Source organism: Pieris brassicae, chromosome 10 (assembly GCF_905147105.1).
Source record: "Pieris brassicae chromosome 10, ilPieBrab1.1, whole genome shotgun sequence".
Taxonomy (NCBI): Eukaryota; Metazoa; Arthropoda; class Insecta; order Lepidoptera; family Pieridae; genus Pieris; species Pieris brassicae.
Genome location: NC_059674.1, coordinates 633,689 through 654,963, shown reverse-complemented (window position 1 = coordinate 654,963; position 21,275 = coordinate 633,689). Strand labels below are relative to the sequence as shown.

At 34.5% G+C, this 21,275-nt stretch overlaps 3 protein-coding genes across 5 annotated transcripts; 2 read left to right on the top strand and 1 right to left on the bottom strand.

Moving 5' to 3' along the window:
* Positions 1 to 5,779: 5,779 nt before the first annotated feature.
* On the top strand, positions 5,780 to 14,823 carry LOC123715064 (proton channel OtopLc-like). The gene is made up of 10 exons (XM_045669881.1): positions 5,780 to 5,973; positions 7,464 to 7,577; positions 8,505 to 8,622; positions 8,908 to 8,995; positions 9,249 to 9,457; positions 10,259 to 10,606; positions 11,083 to 11,286; positions 11,362 to 11,585; positions 14,076 to 14,271; positions 14,632 to 14,823. Exons 1-10 carry the CDS (start codon positions 5,882 to 5,884, stop codon positions 14,821 to 14,823), a joined length of 1,785 nt encoding a protein of 594 aa, XP_045525837.1. The 5' UTR covers positions 5,780 to 5,881.
* A 299-nt stretch (positions 14,824 to 15,122) lies between these two features.
* Positions 15,123 to 16,638, top strand: LOC123714871 (RING-box protein 1A). The gene is made up of 5 exons (XM_045669499.1): positions 15,123 to 15,330; positions 15,441 to 15,468; positions 15,577 to 15,698; positions 16,106 to 16,191; positions 16,474 to 16,638. Exons 1-5 carry the CDS (start codon positions 15,238 to 15,240, stop codon positions 16,484 to 16,486), a joined length of 342 nt encoding a protein of 113 aa, XP_045525455.1. The 5' UTR covers positions 15,123 to 15,237; the 3' UTR covers positions 16,487 to 16,638.
* On the bottom strand, positions 16,630 to 21,252 carry LOC123714869 (histone-lysine N-methyltransferase Suv4-20). Of its 3 annotated transcripts, none has more exons than XM_045669489.1 (3): positions 20,834 to 21,252; positions 20,179 to 20,508; positions 16,630 to 20,102 (listed from the first exon to the last, which is right to left on the bottom strand). In XM_045669489.1, the coding sequence occupies exons 2-3, from the start codon at positions 20,497 to 20,499 to the stop codon at positions 18,363 to 18,365; spliced, it is 2,061 nt and encodes a 686-aa protein (XP_045525445.1). In that variant the 5' UTR covers positions 20,500 to 20,508; positions 20,834 to 21,252; the 3' UTR covers positions 16,630 to 18,362. The 3 variants fall into 3 exon arrangements, with proteins under 3 accessions (XP_045525445.1, XP_045525447.1, XP_045525446.1); XM_045669491.1 differs by having other exon boundaries at positions 20,851 to 21,252; XM_045669490.1 differs by lacking the exon at positions 20,834 to 21,252 and having other exon boundaries at positions 20,179 to 20,817.
* Between the last annotated feature and the right edge of the window lie 23 nt (positions 21,253 to 21,275).

Sequence of the window (21,275 nt, the reverse complement as noted above, 5' to 3'; positions counted from 1 at the left end):
GTTTGGCGAGCATAGCTCTGTCTGAATTGAGAACCTTTTCATCGGATTTCAGAAACTGTGTGTGACAGGCGTAAGAACCTTCACGACTGATTTCCTACAAAAAAACACCCTTAATTTAACGGCTATAATAACCAGCACGTTGATTTAGACAGCCATCGTAAAGTTGACCTAGACATTTTCTATCTTGCTGTGATGAACCACATCTGAATTATACAATTTCCCATGACTCTGGCGCTTAGATATGTTAGCTTTGAGGGCCGCTGTGTTGCGTTATCATTGTGTCATCAAGTATCAGTCTGCGAAAGGATTGATATTTTATAGAACCAACGTACTCAAATCTATTCCATAGTCATTCCAATAGGACTTTTATGACTACCGTGAAATCGGTACGCTTGCGTTGGCCAAACAGAACCTTAATAAAACAATTTTAGAATTTCGTCCATGTTGATTTGTTAAAACAGACTAGACAGCCAGTTTGATAGATGCTTCAATAAATCTCCGCTATCAGCCCTCAAAGTTCGGCTGTCCCTATAAAAGACAGTCAATCATAGAAACGATAACACACATGGGTAAGAAAAGCATTCTTAGCATTAGTTATTTAATACGTTTAATATTCTATGTTTTAATAAAAAAAACACTTTTGGCTTATCCGAAATAATTGTTTTGCTCGAAATTATGCAGTTATGCTATACCACTAATAAATGAAGGTACTCTCAAAAATGTATCGTTCATAGTTTCAAAATAGTTTTAGTTGAAGTTGGGGTTTTATTTAGCTCTATAAAAATATTATATATTGCCATATAATAAGGGACATCGTACATTTACGTTCACGCTTATATCTTTATTTACAGTATTTGTAGAAAGCTTTCTACGGCGTAGCTATACTGTTGAATGGTTTGGTAAAGTTAGCCGCCTTGTGTACAATATATTTTTTATATCAACAGGAAAATCTTACAAGTCACCAAGTTTCTAAATGCCGATCGTGGTGAATCGTTTAACACATACAACACGACAAACAAATAACAATATAAATACTCCTTGGCTTAATCCCCGCGTCATTTAATGCATTTATGCTATGAGAATCGGATATTTTTGTTATATCTATAGAAAAAGGTAGGCAGGTTTTAATCAACCTAATTTATTATTTCTCTCTCGAAACACGAGTTTAATATTTTTGAAACTATGATTGGTAAATTTTTCTATAACAATAAAATAATAGATTGCCTCCATTATTGACAGAACCTTAATTTGTTAGTGGCATAGGATGGTTTGACTGGACAAAACAATTATTTCGGTTAAGCCAAAAGTGTTTTTTTTTTAAATAAAATTTAAGAAAAATAAACTTTTTAATCGTTTTTATGCTTGACGTCAATAAATGATTATTTCACTTTGTTCTTTTGTAAGGACCGCCGAACTTTGAGAGCTGATAGAGGAGGTTTTATTGAATGGGCAGAAGGGCTCGCTTGATGTTAACTGATGCCGCCATCCATAAACATCACATTGCCAAAAGGCTCGCAGAGGTGCGTAAGCTCGTGAGAGGCCGACCTTTTAAGAATTGTTACGCTCTTTTCTTGAAGGATCCTCAAGTCAAATTGGTTTTGAAATACTTCAGTGGGAAACAGTTTCCACATAGTGGTGGTGCCCGGCAAAAACTGCCTTAAATAATGCTCTGTTGTGGAACGACCGATGTCGGGGTGATACGGGTGGAATTTCGCATTGTGCCTCGACGTTCAATGATGAAACTCAGCTGCAGGTTCATCCAAACAACTCGTATCTCACTCGAGACGCCACGAGTACTATTGCGACACCTCCGCCATACACGTCATTAATCCTTCGAGCCGTTTTTGCAGCACTGGTGTCGCGAAGGAACTCATACTCGAATATTACGCGATATTTCATGTTTTCACAGGACCCTGGACTTCAATTGAGGTAACATCGAGAACATTTATAAATTTCAGAAACGTAACATGAGAAAATGATATAGTGTTATCTGATATTCAACATCTCAGCGTCATATCTAAATAGCGGTCGCATCTGAAAGATTGACACGATAATCACCATTTAGTAGTTTTTATCAGTAACTAAAACACTTGAGATACAATACGAACTACTTGTTAACGTGTTTAAAAATTAAAATGGAGGAGATTGTGACAGATATTATTTGGTATGTATTACTCTTCCTTTAGCGATGCTGCCTGGTTATTGTGTGAATTATCGGGTTCGTTTGAATTTGTCACTTAATATACTTTAAAGCTCATCTGCTACTATAAAAAATAATAAAATAGTATATATGTCAATATTGTAACAAACACAATACACTAACTAAAACAAAAAAACATCTTGTTAATGTATGTGTATAAGATTGATGGCACACCATTGGAGGAGGTTCAGGAAATTAGACTTCGGTGTTATTATTGACAGAAAATTAAGGTTTATATAAACGGAATGCAGATTGTTTTGGTTGTACGACTAAAACATTTTTTTTTATAACGCAGTTTAGTACAGGATTTTCTCATAGCTGTCTATGAGCGACTTAAGAAACTTAATATGAAATCACTGTACGATCGGAGATCTTTAGCCGGTGTTACGATCTTATATAAATTGCTAAATAATCAAATAAAGAGAGATGACAAGACATTAACACTGTCGTCTCTTACTCATTCCCAAGGTCTAAAATCAGCAAAATGTTGAGCTCTCTTTCGAATTCTTCGCGATAATAATGGATTAAACTGTACTTAACCGAAGTTACTAAACCGGATATATTCGGTAGTGAGCTTATCAATTTAAAATAAAGCATTGTTAAGTGCCTATGTCGTAGCTAATCCGCTGCTGTGCTGGTATTCTTTTATGCTTAACAAAAAATTCTGGTCTTTTTATATTATCTTGTAAGTATTTTAATTGAATTTTTTTGTAACATTAATTTTTACCCAAATTGTCATACATTTTAGACAAAGGAGTTTATAACATATTCCGTAGATATAGTATTTATGATGTGGTAAACTTGTACAAACAAATAAACTCAACTGGAACCATGAATTATGAGTTCCTGCTCAAACTAATAAATTATATTTATTATTACAGCCATATTCAAAATAAAATAAAGACGAATATATAGTTATAACTCCTGCCCGTTTGCTCCCTGTTCGATTAAAATACATATACATAGGACAGAACTTTCAAGCATGTAATAAAACCAATATATAAAACTGCTAAGGCAAACATTATAAGCACTTATAGTCCTTAATTAAAATAACTTTAGTGACGTAAAACCCTCTGCGAGCTACGAGCACCGGCAGCCGCATTTGCATCATCCTCTACGCCAAACATCAACTACACTAGAAAGAAGAATTCGCCACAGTAGGTAAGTTATGAATAATACTTGTAGAATTGGAAAAGTTTCTTATCTGTGGCATATATATGACCGCAGTTCTTTTACAAATGTAATTAAAAAAAGTTTACTCATTGTAAAATATATAACTGATGCAATCATTTGACTATAAACATTTTCTAATGCAAATCTATCGGGATTAATAGCAACAAATATACATAATTCTTAGGGTAAGATGCAGAATCCAGACTTAAATCTTAGTATAATACACAATACTACACGTTGGACGTACGGGAGTATTTGATAGTAGATATTCAGTCTCACTCTTCGTTTGATATTTGTGGCACCGCACAACTTCTAAGTCTCCCCTGTCTTCGGCAAGCCTCTGCGCCTGGGTGTTGGTCAGACCCACAACGGGTTTTACTTGATCGGTTCAGCCAATAGGGGTTAGGCTCGAGGTCTGATGCCCTACACTCTGCTAGTCACGATTACTTTTTCTAAACATTCTGGACCTCTGCGTGTTACATGTCCAAAAATACTTAGGATGCGTTAGTAAAGTGTCGAAAGTGTTTTTACTTGTAACCGTAATAGTATGGACACGTTTGTTTCCTTAGCTATCCAGGGAATCTTTATCATCCAAATCCAACACCACATTTAGAAAGCATCTATTTTTCTCCTTCCAGATATCCGTTTTGTCCAGGATACAGTATATATATTGTAGCTTAAGGCAATTGGGCAGGAGGCTCATCTGATGTTATCTGCCACCCATGGACACTCGCATTGCCATAAGGCTCGCAAGTGCGGCCTTTAAAATATGATAGTGGAAATAAGATAGCATTTTATTTCCACTTTTCACCTTCCTTTCCACCAATTTTTAGATTCTAAGATCAAATACCAGATTCTCCAATGGGCTTGTCGAATTATCAATCTCTGTGTGTTACTTTTTTGATTCCCTCTTTAGGCAGAGACATTGTATCTCTATGCGTTTGCACTATGGATAGTTTTCTGAAGAGTTTTTTAAGTTGATCACACCTGCCTGGTTTCAACACTGTACAAGCCGTATTAACTCCAGATTTCATCCGCATCACCTTGATGGCTGGTAGTGTTCCACGGCCCGCTTCATCTTGTTTTGTAAACTAGCGAACTAAGAAATCAAGTCCCCGTGAAGTGCCTTGGGAGATACGACCTCCAATTATTTGAAAAGAGAACATACTCCTACTTCAAAAGCCATAGATTTAGTGGGTGCGTTACCCACTTAAATAGGTGTCCATGGGCTGCAATGACTACCGTTTATGGGAGTCCCTTAGGCCCATTAGATCCTCCCTTCTTTCTATCCTATAAAAAGTAGAACCTAAAATACTTAGAAGAAACAAACATTTGTATCTTTAAATTTGTTTATAGGTACTTTAATAACATGATTAGTCTATTATTCGATTTTTAAACAATTATTACAAGTCATGATTAAAACCTGCATGAAAAATATAGTCATTACTGTTTAAGTTTCGAACGCCAAATCAACGATCATAGAACCCTATAATAATAAAAAATCATAGACACGATTGAAAAAAATCTAGACATGTGCGGTATTTAAAAACGCAGACAGGTTTTATTTTTCTTATCAATTATGGTCGATCGAGTCCAAGGATAGCTTAGAGTTAGACATCTAATTAATCGCGCAGTACAAGATGCGGGGGTGAAGTGGGGGGTCACACGGCTCGTTAGGAGGACTGAATGTGACACCGGCTGCTAATTATTCTTTGGCTTATTTTATGTGGACATTTATTCAATAGATTTAAATTTAGAATTATTTATGTTAGTAATATGTATGTGTAAGCTTTTAAAACATTGTTGTATACATAATAATATTAACACCTAACTACATTGTAACAATAACACTGTTGTTTTAATTATTTATGATTGGATTGTCTGGAACAAACTGCTTTTAGCAATAAGACTGCCCGATTTTCATCCATTGCGTTCATTCATTTAATTTTAATTTTCTATCTTTTGTATTATTGTGATGTAAATAAAGTGTTATTATTATTATATTCTCTTTATATTGTTTTGGATTAATTGCGCATACGAAGAAATCCTATTTTGCACAGCCGGAATTAGAACGCATGACCTCGGGTGCGTGTGTATTTAACTAGGCTAAGTATAGCAAAACTACACAACATAGTCAATAAATCAGTCATTCACTAGATTACAGCCTAATCTTATTAAGTTAGAAAATCTATCGATTAATCTATGTTATGATATGTTATCTGTTAAATATTAAAGTAGTAATGCGGAAGAATAAATACAAATTGAATTAACACATTAAAAGGATAATAACTGCGTTCAGAGATAATATTAAAAATAAGAATGTCCACTTGACCACTTCACACCCTGAGGCTTACTAATGTACAAGTAATAAGCACATACGCGATTGTAAATATGACGTGCGCACAGTTCAGTGTTCACGTCACATGTGATCGGATCTCGTAAAAAAATATTCTAAATTCAATTTACAAATTCAAAATAATTGCCATAGCGAAAACTGTGACGTAATCTATGGCGAAGAAAAGGGATAATTTAAATCGTAGTCTAAGTAAAGAATGGCGGGAAAGAGCTGAACCGCTGGTACCCGTGCCTGAAGATGAAAGGTGAGTCGGAAGTCTTCATTAAAACGGTCCTGTTTTAGATTTTCCTATGTAATTAATATGTTCTTTAGTTTATTCCTTGCTTTAGACTTGCAATTTTGTAGTTCGTATTGTCTTTTCTAGTTTAATTGTTGTTCAAAATGGCGTTCCAATTTGACTGTCACAATTTCAATACTTTCGTGACTCACAATGGAATTTTAAGTGTGAATCATCAGTAGACAAAATTTATGAAGCTGTTGTCCAAAATTTGTAAATCTAAGGATTATATTTAGTGTATGTTTGTCCACTTATAACTTATCAACGGTTCATGGTTGCTATCATCAAACACAATATTTCAGATATAAGAACATTTATCACAGTAATTAAGTTTACTAGACAAATTATCACGCTTTACATTGAACCACTAACACTAACAAGAGACCAGAAACATTAAGTTCTACATGGGTTATATAACAATCATATTGACTTGAATTTCTTAAAATATTAAACTTAAATATATTGTAAAACTGGACATACTGAGCTGTTTCATAATTCTATTTTGGTACAAGTTATGCTGAAAATCGGCATCCGTACGACTTACGATGCGGAAATCTGTAGATGAACATAGGGGTACAGCGGCAATAAGCAAACTGACCAGAATATGGCAAAACAGTAACGTGTCGAAGGGTTGTCGATATTTTCCTTATTTTTGTACGGATTAAAGCCCTGGTCAATTCGTGAAGCAGACCGAGAAAAGATCCGGCATTCGAGATGTGGTGTTGGAAGAGAATGTTTTAAATAACAAGGACTGCAATAATAACCAATAAGTCAATTCTCAACCAACCAAAGATCACCTCAAGACTATCAACTATAATTTACAAACGGGTGCTTAGCTAATTGTTTATTTTATTGCCAAGAGAGAACCGAATAGCCTCAACGAGCTGGTGGGGGGAGTGATGGACGGAGAAGACAGGGTCGATCACCTACCCGTTGGTGTGACCAAATTAAGACTAATTTTATTATACAGAGAGTGAATTATATGTTTAATATATACTTTATTTTATTTACATATATATATATATGTCGGAGAATGAATATTTTGAAATTCCCGCCACTCTGAAGTTAGTCGTAGAATGTGGTGTGGTATGGTAAGGTAGACTGTCAACGTTGACAATTGACAATGCCTAGTCTGTGTGATCTACCAAATGTCAGTGTCGCGACTGTTTCGTGGCAGTAAGTGAATTCTTTAGTCACTTGAGTTTCGAACGTCGCCTGCGCCGGACGTGCGCACTGACTGTGTTATAATGTCGGACGACGGTAGTAACACCAATTTTGCAATTATTAATCGCGTTGAATCTGCGACATATATATATAATATACGTATTATAAATCTATAAAATAAAGAGTACGCGGGCTTCGATTTATTCCATATAATCTCCAAACGCGTATTTTCGAAAGAAATCGAATAGATTTAAGATCACCTTAAACACATGCATCTATTTAATCATTTTCAGAGACCACACACCACATTTCTTGCCCCGACTGAGTATAGTGCTGCCTAGGAGTAGCAGTTCCAGTGTTGAACAGATTCCAGCAGAGCCCCGCCCACCTCGGTTGTCTCATGGAGAGTAAGTAACCAAGACAAAGACTTAACATCGGGGTAATTCGACCAACTGAGTGCCGTTTTGTGCTACCTATGAAGAATATTTGTACGTTGTGTATTAAAATATTTTTAATATTGTGAAATAGTAGTAAATCTAAAAGTGGGTATAGTAAGTTTTAATGTCCAGCTCACTCACTTCAACTCTTAATTGAAGTCCTCGTAACTGGTTCTTCAAGTGAGTTTGTACCAAAGGCGATTTTACTTGATATTAAGTGATACCGCCGCCCATTGATATTCAATACCAGGATACGCGAGTGCATTGGCCTTTTAAGAATTGAAGGATTCTAAGCCGAATTAGTCGGAAATACTTCAATGGGCTGGGTCTAACGAACAACGCACTTTATCAGTCTCCTCTTAGACCTCTGCAACGACACTGCGAGCTAGCCGCGTTACTTCCGAGTGGAAACGCAGATAAAATTACGGATATTGGAAGTAACCTCTCCCGTCTTAACTGTATACGAAAATAATTGAATATCTAATTATACACATTTTTTTAATCAATTAACTTGATGACATGCCTATTTTTATATGGCTGCCATTACGATTAAGTTATTTATAATTGTTGTCAAAACTTATGGTCTAAATACACTCATAAAGACCTTGAAGGTATTACACGGCAGTAATCTATAACTAGTATAGTTATAGTTATCAATAGTTTGATAGCCGATGAACCAAAAGAAAAAAGGTTTTACTGAATTAATTTACACCATAAAGGTTTTATATCAATTCAAATAATAAACGGACAATTCCTGTATAATATGTTCCAAGCAAATTTACACACAGCAAAATATTTACGCTGCAAACAATTTATCTAAAATGCATTCTAATTTAGTGTTTAATGATTACATTTGCCACATTTCACTAATTAGCTCAATATCTCATTTAATTACAGCGAATCAATGACCGTTGTGCTCTCTGCATTTTATGCTAAACTATTGATTGTAATGGGCTTAGCTCTGCCAGTAACAAGTACAATACAGAACGAATTGAACACGAATATTTCATCAGATGTAAGTTAAAAATATATCTCTACATTAACCGTTTTTACTCCGTCAGTAGTACAAGACTATGGTCTTACTTTTGGAGGCAAGGGTTGTTTGAGAAAAGATCGAAATTTTACACCAAAGACGCCTGAATGTCATATATATGGTCAGATATGTAGACATCGCTTTTTTTCTATTAGTTGTTTCGTTTTTTAATAAGAGAATATTTTGTTCAACTCAAACCGATGAATCGAACACGGGACGGACGTATGTTTTGTGTTTTATAATTTATTTATTAATATTTTTTTTTAGGTATTCACTATATATTTATACTCTACAAGTATGCTTTTCCTGGCATACACTTTTTACCACCTTCGAATAGCCAAACGAGGAAGAGACGGTAATGTACATTGTTTATTTATACACAATAATTTTATATGAAAGCATTTAGTACTTATTTTAAACGCCATTTACGACAAATGCAGCAGTGTTGGCTGATGCTGAGGTCGTAGGTTCGTTACCCGGCCGTGCACCAATAGACTTTCTTTCTACGTGCGCTTTTACCATTCGCATGACCCAAAAAGTCGATGGCGTGTGTCAGGCTTTTACCACACAAACAATTGCACAACGGTGACCATATATTTACCTTTCAGATAACTTGAAACGTATACGTTACGGAAGCTTTTACCTACATATGGGTGTGGCGGGATTCAGCGTGGGGTCCATAATTTATTCGTGCCTACAATTTGGGGAGTACTTTGATCTTTCAGGCGATTGTCAACTGATCATTGTCGCTTTAAAACCGGCCTTACGCATACTCTTCATGGTTGGACAGACAATATTTATTTTCTCATACACAGACGTAAGTTTTAAAACAATAAATTATATTTGAAGACATATATATTAAAATTGAAAGCTTGAGTAGTAGATACAAATAATAAAATTTAATATTTGCTTGGCTCCTTCTCGATCTTCCTTTAAATTTCTTCTGTATAAACACCTGTCCACATCGTATCCCTAACTTTATTACTAACTACTAACTGACGTGAGACTTATCTTAAATTATCCTAAATATATAGATTTATGTGTCTTTTTACTTTCTATTTTTAATGTATCACCTTTTTGGTAGTTTGTTTTTTTTGTTTCTGTTTAGTTTCGTCTTAATAAATGTGTATAACATGTATTTTTGCACTACTTGCCTATCTTTATTTAATACATTTTTTTTTCTTTACTCACAGCAGTTGCCTGGAAGAGATCGCTCCTTTTGATTTAATTATGTCAAATTATTATTATTTTTCTTATATATTGTAGTGTAACGAAGTGTAAATAAATAAATAAATTTAAAAGAAATCTATAGAAGACTTCAATTCTGGCTGTAGCTCTGGGTCAGCTGCAACTGACTGCCTGGCACCTTTGGTAGTATACATTTGTACCCCGCGGCCCAAACGTCTTTTGAATTTTTACCGTTTATAATTGTCCGCCAGCCCAACCACGCCCGCTTTTGTCCTTGGCCGAGTGATGTTTGACGGGGCCAACGTGTCCAAATTTAATCCTCCAATCCATCAAAGCCATCCCATCCGGCCGCTTATCATGGTTCCTCGATGCCTATGTGCTCCAAAACACGCTTCAACGTGTTATCTTCGGCTTTACTCTTTTTTTTCAGATATTAGATCCAATGCGAGGTGTGGTTCTAGACAGATTTGGTCTTATGCACTTAATAGCTACAAATGTATGCGAATGGCTGAACGTGGTGATACAAGAAACAAGAGATGATATCGTCGCGGTCGCCTATAATAAACCCGCATTCCTGAGACAAACGAATGTGACAACTTACTCAACAACCAATGGGACAAACATAACTACAGTTTGGACCTGCAATGTCTCTGATATGATAACACCACTCATACGATCGATGAACCCGTATTTAAGACCTTGTGGAGTTGAATACAGCCTTCTGTGCTCAATTATTATAATGGTTATATGGAATGACATTTGCACTGTGCCAGGATCGGTAAGAATTTTATTTTATAGAAAAGGGTGTAACTCTAATGACTATTTAATACGAATGTTGGTACAATACTGATCTATATTAAAACATCAATACATTTGTATTAATCATGTAGGCACAGTATTTAGGGTTACCTATGAATAAGTGATACCCATGGGCACTTCTACTACCTAAAGAAGAAAAAGTAGAAGGCTCGTGTTGTCCGCCTTTTAAAGAAAGGAGTCCATGGGGAGTTTCCACAGGATTTTTTAGGATTAATACCTGCAGCTGAGTTTCATCATCGGACGACGAGGCAGTATACGCAATTCCACCCGTATCACCTCAACGACCGTCGTTCCACAACTTAGGATCGGAGGAGGACTATGTGGAAGCAGCTGCCCACTAAACTATTTCCGTACCAATTCTTAAAAGGCCGGAAACACACTCGCGAGCCCTCTAGCATTAAGAGTGTTCATAAAACTTACAACTACATTTTCTAGAAAACTGCTAAAGTCTCAAACAGTGGCATAGACAACAGATGTTGTGGTCGAGTTAAATCGAATTTACATTTCTCTGTGGACTGTGGAAGTGCTCATAAGGGACTATTTATGGGTGTAGCAACACTAGCTGGGACTATTGTCAGCCTGATGCTCTTCAATGGACTCTTTCAGAAGAAGGAACACGTGGAACTTGCCTTGTTACAGGTACACCGTACCTTGAACTTAAGTAGTTTCATTTTAATATCGAATTTACTAACATACGATAATTTTACTTTTCAGATCAACATCTGGGAGACAATTTTATTCGTGATAATGACGCTTTCGTCCGTAGCCTGCCTTTATAGAATGCGTTCTTTGGCTATGCGACAAGTAATCACCGCACTGCCGCTAGAGCACGCGATGTTGCTCGTTACACAATGCGGTGTTTATCTATATTATTTATTTCAAATTATTGGCGCTGTATTTCACTTACATCAGTACCCCGAATCAAGAAGAGCTACTAGGTAAGAATTTATACCATTGAAACAGCACCCGTACTGTGTTACTTCCAATAGCGAAAGAGCTCCGTAGGACAATCAAACTAGACAAAATAAAACTAGTCATATAGTTTTTTTTTTTAATAAATAGTAGTCTTTTTTAGAATAGTGTTTTTTTTTAATCTAGTCGCACGGTCGTCACACATCAAATCAAATCGATGTGTACAAAATATTGTAAAAAGTATTTGAAACGTATGGAGGTACCCTCCTTTTTTATTTATTTGTTTATCTATATGTATAATAGAATTCAGATTGAGGCCTCCCTAGTAAGTCAGAGACCTGTGGCAGGAAAGCTTCGCTCTTCTTTAAATTTACAATGTTTCATCAAGGGTATCCAACATAATTGGTTTTAAAACCATTTTACAACCAACATTTTACTCCATATGAAACTACCTTTTGGAAGGGATTTTTTTCTACTAGTTTTTTATTTTATTTTACATGTAATTTTGACTTTCGAGGGCCTAATTGAAATGAATGTTTTGACTTGGCTTGACTTGAAGCTTCGATGTCGAGTTTCTGTACTGCGAGATCCCAAGACGTCAGTGCATATTGAGAGACTAACAAAACTCTTGTCACTCGACGGAGGAGTAAGACTAGTCCTGATGATCGCTAGAGTGTTGAAAGTATAAGCGATCAAAATCTGACTCAGCATAAACCAAGAAAAAACCGAGTATCTCCACATGAAACGTTACAAGAGTAGGAGTCATCGGCCAAGTGATATTAAGGTGGTGGTGAATGCTACCTATACAGGACAGCTAAATTTCGGTATTTGGGTTGAACCGTAAAAGATAACAACAGTAAAGAAAACGAAATTGACATCCGAATTCAAATACTATGTGATACAGCACTGCACGAGGTCTTGGTATTCAAGCTTCTAAGCAGAAAATTCGTATACACAACTGGTATATTGAGAGAACTACTGAAATGACATACAAAACGTCGGAGTCGCTTTAAGAAGTTGCAGGCTACCGATGCAGACTTCTTAAATCCAGTGGCGCTAATACACTATAAGGGCTCAATGCTGCTGTTACATTTATTATTTATTAGATGCTGTATTAAGGCTGATTCCTTCTATACCAGGCAGAAACGAGATGTACGTTAAACGAAGGTTTTGACATAAAACAATGTCAAAACTTGAGCTTAGTCTATGCCAAGAGAAATCGGTGCCTCGAGCGCGACTAAGCTGCGAATCTGGTGCCGAGAAACGGACAATCGTGTAGTTAAAAATACAGATAATGTAAATTTAACACTTTCAATAATTAATGTATATGCTTATAAGTTTAAAGTTTTTTCTCTTTATTCAGAAAAAAACTACTAATTACCATCGTGCTGTCGTGACTGTAAATCTAACCCTTACAGTCAGTTTCCTTGTCATGTTTTCCTTCATAGTACGAACAAGCTAAACAAAAACATTAAACTATAGCCTGTTAGCCTCAAGTAGTTAAAGAATTTGTTCCATTCAATTATTTTCAGAGTGACACGCGTGATAGATTAATATCACTATTTTAATACCTTCATGTAGAAAGTTGCCAATACTTTTATTGTTTTTCGAAATAATCTCCGTTCCTCTGTACATTTCGTCGCATTCGATGGAACCACTGAGAAAAGCAGTGGGCCTATTCTTCCTAAGGGGTATCTTCTATAGCATTTACGTACGCTACCACCGCATCTTTAGGGTTTTTGCGAATACTTCGAATTTTATCTTTAGTTCTTTGGTAAAAATGAAAAACACAGGGCGCCGGGACTACATGGCGGATGATTCATTATCTTGACACATGCCTTAGTCAAATATTAACCAGTCCATGCGAAGGTGTTTCTGGTCGTCGGTTAAAGTATCGGGAATCCAGGTGGTACAAAGCTTCCTGTAGCCTAAATGTTCGTGTAATATTTTTTGAACTTGACTCATACCAATGCCTAGGCTTCCTCGTATCTGCTGATAGGTCACTCTCTTATTTTCCTTTATGAGGCGTCGCACAGCACTGATGTTATCTTCAGTAGTCGCTGTTAAAGGACTTCCCTAACGCGGATCATTATTGAGATTGCTACGTCCACGCTTAAATAAATAAAATGTAAATAGTTGCACGAGATGGGGATTCATTAAGAAATGCTAATCGCAACCTAACATAGCTTTGTTGTTGATTAAGCTCACAACGAAAGTCATAATAAATCATTGACCGAAAATTTTCTCCCGTTAGATTCATTTTCACGTGTAACAAGAGATTTAGATTTGCCGCCAATTCACAAAAACAAATGACAAATGAATGCAATTTACTACATTAGGTTACCAAAGAGTTCTAAAATTGTAATTAAAAAAAAGTTTTCATTAACAATGTTTCTAACTGGCCGTTCTAAACATTTTCCGTGTTACCCACGTATATCTACAGTCTATATACCACTGAGTTGTGAAAATATGCTTGCAAACTTAATGCTTGTACGCAATTATTATTTAAATTCCAGAATAATATCTCCACTATGTGCAATTATACAAAGCTCTTGCCAGACCCTTCTAATCCTGGATGCATGGTCTCGACGGTGCACAAATTACAAAAGGCGACTTGGGAGACAATTGGTGACATTCCTCTTGGTGGGAAACTTCGCGCTGTGGCTACTTAATCGTGTTAAAAATGCAAGAGCTGAGTTTCACCCTTTACAGGTAAATATGATAAATTTACCTGTAAAGGGTACCTTTATCTATAAATTACTTTTTTTATTACAGTAAGGAGAAATAATCTTTTAGTTAAAATTATAATCGTTTAATTTAAATACTATGGATCCTATAGGTTTGCATTTCATTTGATAGCAAGCGCATTCGTCGAATTTAGTTTATAATTTAATTGGCGAGTCTAATAAGTTGGACTCATATACGGTCCCTTTACATTTAAACACTCTTACCTATGTTGCGGAGATTATTTGATATTTCCCGTAATTAAAACATTGAAAAATGTGATTCAAAGAAAAACATATTATGATAAATATAATATTTTATATAATAATTATGTCTGCATTGTTTTAGATGCAATTTTATGGAGTTTGGGCTTGGACTCTCATCACCCATGTCTCCGTTCCACTTTTAGTATGCTACCGATTTCAAGCGACTGTATGCTTTTATGAAATATGGAAAAATTCGTACAAGAGAAGAAAAAATACAGAATTGGACAATATTATAATTACTGATGATATTGAATTAAAAAACCACGTGGCATAATCTTTGTTTTATTTGAATTCCTTATCCATTGATTAAGGATTTAAGTCACACTTCATCCTTAATCAATGAAATCATGAAAGTCATGAATTTTTATATAGTTTTGTTAACGTTTAACAGTTTCTGGGGAATCTTTGAGAATATTTTTACATTAAACATGATTCTACTCATGAGAGTAAGAGTCATCCCAGTGATCCAAAATATAATGTCAATTGCAAAAGTTTTACTTCAATATATTTATCAATGTCACAAAACTATATTATATTGAATGTCACATTAGTCAATGTCACTTTTGTCAGGTTGACATCCCAAGTATCCGACCGCATCAACAATCTCAATCATACAAATTACAAAAATTGTAGTTTTCATACTTACTTTAACAATTTTTGATAAAAAATAAGGTATTTCGAAAATTTAATGGCTTCCGCAATGGATGTTGACGAGGAAGAGGTAGAAATGGCGTCATCAAGTAGTAGTAAAGGTGATAAAAAAAGATTCGAAGTGAAAAAGGTAATTTATTGCTATATCATCTTTTTCCGAGGGACCAGGCGCGTGAAATAATTATGTTTTTATTAAAAACATTCTTTTTATAAACTAAAGACAGAAATTTTGATTTTCAGTGGAATGCCGTTGCCCTTTGGGCTTGGGGTATGTATTTTTCTTCATAATAAACAAGCTTAACCTAACATCAAACAAAGCAACCGAAACAACATGTCGATTTTCAAAATATTTAATATATTTTTTTTGTTTTTGTAGATATTGTGGTGGATAACTGTGCAATTTGCCGTAACCATATTATGGATCTCTGTATAGAATGTCAGGCCAATCAAGCATCTGCCACAAGCGAGGAATGTACTGTTGCTTGGGGAGTATGCAATGTGAGTATAATATTAATACATACGGCTACATATTAATAATTGCAGAGCAGTGTTGGTCTAGTGAGTTTAGCGTGCGAACCTCATCCCTGAGGTCGTAATGACGATCCCCGGCTGTGCACCAATGGATTTTCTTTCTATGTGCAAATTTAACATTCGCTCAAACTAAAACATCGTGAGGAAACCGCCTTGCCTCGTCTTGAGGTCTATTCCCCAAAATAAAAATCGACGGCAGGCATTAGGCACAGAAGACTGATCACCTACTTGCCTATTAGATTAACAAATGATCATGAAACAGATAAAGAAATCTGAGGCCCAGACCTAAAAAGGTTGTAGCGCCATTGATTAAATTTATTTACATATTAATAATAACATCAAATTATGTATTTCACTTTAAAAAAAATTTTCAGCATGCCTTCCATTTTCATTGCATTTCTCGTTGGTTGAAAACTAGACAAGTGTGCCCCTTGGACAACAGAGAATGGGAGTTCCAAAAGTAAGTGACAGCTTATTATAATACTGAAATATAAACTTCAAACAGTTTACTTCACATATACATAGACTAAAGCCTACGAATTTATTTTGAAAGTGCTGAAGTTGAAATAGCACAGTTGATGTAAACAATATTGAGTTTTCTTAAAATAATTACTTGTAATAATATATTACCATAGCATAAGTAGTAAAAAATTCTTGACATTTATTTGATAAATTGCAATTTAATTTCTATAAACTTTAATCAGCTGTTTACCTTGCTAATCTATTAATTTTCTATTTTCAGGTATGGTCATTGAAGCCTCACTCATACCATAAACCACATTTGTCATACTATTATCTTTCAACATGTTTTAAGATACCAATAAATTAATGTCAAGGTCATTATTACTATTACTAAACTGTAACAAAATATAATATTGGTGAATAAAAAAATAGCAAATCAGCCTGATACGTAATGTTTATTTTAAAGTACATAACTCTGTACACTTTTACAATCATTAAGTTCTGCATGCACAAAACAATATTAACCAGGTTAAAGCCTACCTTAATAATACATAGACCTGTGCCAATGTCTAAAACAACACTTTTATTGATGAAAATCACAGTTAAGGCAGTTGAATGTAAACACTTAATACTATCATTGCCATGAAATCCAAAATAAATCACAATACACGGATTTGAGGCATTTTATTACATTAAGACATGTCCAATAACAAATAGGATAACAGAAATTGTCTGTTACCAAGTTTCTATTCAAATGTAGATTCCTTGCTATAATAATTACTATTCCGTTTGGGAATATCACATAACTAGTTCCATTAAAGTTACCACTATTTTTTACATTTATACAATTTCAACATACTCAATTAAATGTAAATGATGCGCATTACTGATTTTGAAAAAATCACACAATATTCAACATTGTTATCCTCATTATAATTACAAGCATAAAAGTCTGAAGTAAAAGTGTAACCAATTAATATTAACTGAATAGGAAGCACCTAGTCCTAAATAAATTTTTTATAAGGTAATGAAAACTTTTCATAAAACCTTGGACAAATGTTACAAGCAACTATGATCAAAATGTAATAACTCACCTAGAAGAAACACAATTGACATATAAAACCCCAGCAACTAATACTATGTATCATTTGTTCAATATATAACATGAATTAGAAGCTATTGTTAAGACCCAAGCCAAGTTTCAGTTAAATATTGTTAAAAACAAGTCCTAATATGGTTACAATAGTTTTAAATACAGAATGAATATAAAATAGATACTGTGAACAACAATTATTCAAATTCAGTTGTGATTCATATAAACTGCATTTATATCTGAATATCATAAATATTATGAACTATGCATCATTTACTTTTAATATTATATAGACAATACATTTTTCTACTTATTTTAACCTAAAATGTGTAGCCAGCATCATGATATTATGAATTAATATAAACTCCTTATTTATTTCAAAAAGGTAATCTTTTACAGATTTGGTCAAAAAACGATCTTGTATAGCAAAAGACTTTTAAGTAATGAAAGTAATATTTTCTCTTATGAAGATAATACTGTACTGGTGATTGTTCCAAAATCTTGTCAAAACAATAATGAAGCCACAAACTAGCCTAACTAAAAACTATGCATTTCAATAATGCTAGCATAATTACAATGTTTGTTTGTTCCATTATTACATCATTAATATATAATACAAAAAATCAATTTACATGTTTAGCTCTAAACTACACAATATATTTAATTTGATCAATGTATCATAGTGTACATAAGATAAAATACATTCAATTCATGGAATGAAGATAATGAATAATGAAAGGTAAACTAGGAAAATCTTTATTACCCTTTTAGACAAATTTGAACAATTATGACCAGCAAGTTTAGATGTTGCATTATTGCTGATCAATACTTAAACTTACAATTTGATTTCAAGATAATAAAAAGTTTATTAAGTGTATCATCAAGGAGTTTGTGCCAATATGCCTTATGATTTCATCACTTCATGAAATAAATTAATTAACGCCTATCACATAGCATTTGAGTCCAAATCTAACATTAAATAAATAGTACACAAAATAACCCTAGTCAGTTGAGAAAATTAAACTAATAATTGGATATAAAGCGGTGGAGATATAACGACATGAGGGTTGCGCCTGTCAGTCTGCCGTTATGGCTGGAGGTATGTCAATAGTTCGACTCTCGTTACCGAAAATTAGCCGTAAGCGTTTCATTGGAGGCAGAGGACGGATAGGACTATGTTTACGATGCCTCTCTTTTGAACGTCGGCGCTTTTTGATACGACGTGCTGTCTCGGGGTCTACACCTTCTAAGCGTAATACTTCATACTCAGGCGGTTCACTTGTACTCCCACAGTCCATAACTTCTTCAACTACTGGACTTCGTTTTACCCGCAATGTTAACTTCAAGCCCCTACGTGGAGGAGTGCATGGGCATTCACTGCTCTTACTTGTATTCTCTGCAACCCATGGTGGACCAGACTCTGCTTGTTTTTTACTCTCTTCAGTCCTATTTGAATTATCTTTGAGTTGTTGTTTGTTATTATTTTCATTAGGTTCACTAGGTTTAACATTTTCTATTAAATCACACTTCTCAGTTTCAGTTTTAATATGTTCCTCAACGTTTATGCATGTATTATCTTCTATTGGTGTTTCACTAACTTCAATTGTTTCTATTTTCACTGGAATTGATGTTTCTATTGGTAGTGGTGGAGATTCCATGGTATCACATTCACTTTTTATATTGAAAAGTCTAGGTTCTGTCAAAGTGTTATATTTTTGGTCTGGAGGTTCCACTTTAATATGTTTATTTTCTTCCAATGTAGGAAGATTAGGTTCTGTTTTAGGGGCCATATGATTCCTTGCCAACTTAGCTTCTGAACTACTTTTTGAACTGTTTCTAGTTTTAGAACAAGTTGGTTGTGAGGTTGAGTTATCCATTAGGCGTTTATGACTTCTTAATACAATACCAGAGTGGGAATCATTACTACTCCGTGAGCTTGTTATACTGCAGCATCTTGAGTATTCTGTTTGATTTTGAGAACTGGCACTTTGAGCTGTTGTACCATTCATAGCTCGACTGCTATCCCTGCGCCGTCTCAGTCTCTCACTTCTACTAGAAACAGATGATTCCCTACTGCCTTGTGTTTCTTTCTGATCTGATCCATCAACTACATCAGCTATGCATCCTTGTGCAATTAAAAGTTCAGCATCATACTTTGTTAAACCCTTTTGCTTCATCTCTTTCATACTAAGAGGAGAGACTATATTAGGAAGCTGCCGATTAGCTATTCGAGATTTGTCATTACTTTTGCCATTAACTGGTTTCTGTACTAATTTAGCCTTTGTTCTATTTATTCTATTATCTGTTTCTCTAAATCTATATCTTGTACCTTGATCATCTTCATGTGGATTTTGAACAGAAAAAGCTCCTTTACCTCGTCTCTCACATGTTTCACATTCACAATAACAATTGCCATTTCCAAAAAAATCTTCACCATAGAAACAAGTAATCTCTTCTCCAACATCTATATCCCTTAAAACTCTAACAAATGCTTTGCCTCTATCAGTAGCTTCAAATGTGCAAGTTGGTCTACAATCATGATTTATATAAGCAGCTGGACCAAGCCATAACTGGGCACAATTTTTCCTACAACTATACATAACTGAAAAATCATTTTTGCCTGGATGCAAAAGTTGCTTTTCTTCATCCTCTGTCATCTCAGCAATACATCCCACTAAAAAATCAATCCTTTCATGTTTGTAAAACTTTTTTGTTGTTGATATTTTTGCTCCAACACGGCCTTCCATAGAATATCTATAACATGGTTCAATAACAAAGCCTGCTTTTTTGTCAAATACTCGAAGATAACGGTATATCTGAAAATAAAAAAAACATAAGAATTTCATTTATTCACAAAAATACAATGAAATATTTGAATCTGGTAAAACATACATGTTCTCTCAGTTTATTTTGTTGATGTTTGTTTTTACTAAAATGCCTTGGCATCCAATCTCCATTAGCTAACTTTGAATAGGCTTTATTATAATCTTGGGTTTGAATAAACTCTTTAATTATCTTCTTCAATTCTTCCTTATTTGTTTTTAGTGGCCTGTATCGAATATTCATTTTATGGGTTGAAAAGCCTAGGTAGGGATCCACTATAAGCGCGGTCGCCAAGTCATCGTACTCGGACAGCTCCCTAGGTGTCATACCCATTGGCTGCATTTTGTGGAGCACTTGCCTCCCTGGATAAGAAGTGGATCCAACAACCATTCTGAACACCTAAACAAAGACGCCAACATTAAAATGCGTCAATTATTTTCATAAAGAATTTTATTCACCATAAATCTATAATTAGGCGTCATTTCGTAATCTTGAAGCATGCATACTCATGAACACAATTTGTTTTACTAGAAACAAATTTCAAATTTTATATACATTTTTAAAAAAATAAAATTCCTGAGGCGCAAACATGGCCGCCGGACACAAAACTAAAACTGAGACACGTCAAATATTTTCGGTATTTTTCTCTTTAATTAGACGCACAACAGCATTTTAGATATTAAAATCTATTAAAACACACACTTCTTTATTTACGAACACTTACTTAAGTTATTAAATTACTTTAAAACCATGATTATTTCCACAATCAAAATCAACTAAATTATCACTTCACAATGAAAGTATTACTAGGTTATTATATTATTCTTGATATTAATAAATTATAAGTTTGGCGTGTATGATTGTATTAACATGATAACGGTAAAATAAATTGTTTTTCTAAGTGAAAAACTCAAAAGAAACTCTGAAAAACAACCATTCCCCATGTTTTCGTTAACTTCATCATATAAAACTTCATTGGATAAGCGTATTTATGAAGACTATAGACCACCAATGGATACACAGGAATTGTATTATTTTTAGACTATTTATGCTGCTTTAGATTTATAGCAAAGAAAATTGATGCAAATATTTTAATATAATTTATTTTGAAATGTTATCTTAAGAGTAAACTCAATTTCTAACTTTAGTTTAACTGAACATATAGT

Excerpts from the sequence above, each read along its gene's own strand:
- LOC123714869 (XM_045669489.1), bottom strand. The coding sequence starts at position 20,499 with ATGGTTGTTGGATCCACTTCTTATCCAGGGAGGCAAGTGCTCCACAAA. Across the intron at positions 20,103-20,178 it reads AAAATAAACTGAGAGAACAT|ATATACCGTTATCTTCGAGT; the intron begins GTATGTTTTACC and ends TTTTATTTTCAG.
- LOC123714871 (XM_045669499.1), top strand. The coding sequence starts at position 15,238 with ATGGCTTCCGCAATGGATGTTGACGAGGAAGAGGTAGAAATGGCGTCA. Across the intron at positions 15,469-15,576 it reads CGTTGCCCTTTGGGCTTGGG|ATATTGTGGTGGATAACTGT; the intron begins GTATGTATTTTT and ends TTGTTTTTGTAG. Across the intron at positions 15,699-16,105 it reads TTGCTTGGGGAGTATGCAAT|CATGCCTTCCATTTTCATTG; the intron begins GTGAGTATAATA and ends AAAAATTTTCAG.
- LOC123715064 (XM_045669881.1), top strand. The coding sequence starts at position 5,882 with ATGGCGAAGAAAAGGGATAATTTAAATCGTAGTCTAAGTAAAGAATGG. Across the intron at positions 8,623-8,907 it reads ACACGAATATTTCATCAGAT|GTATTCACTATATATTTATA; the intron begins GTAAGTTAAAAA and ends ATTTTTTTTTAG. Across the intron at positions 8,996-9,248 it reads AGCCAAACGAGGAAGAGACG|ATAACTTGAAACGTATACGT; the intron begins GTAATGTACATT and ends TTTACCTTTCAG.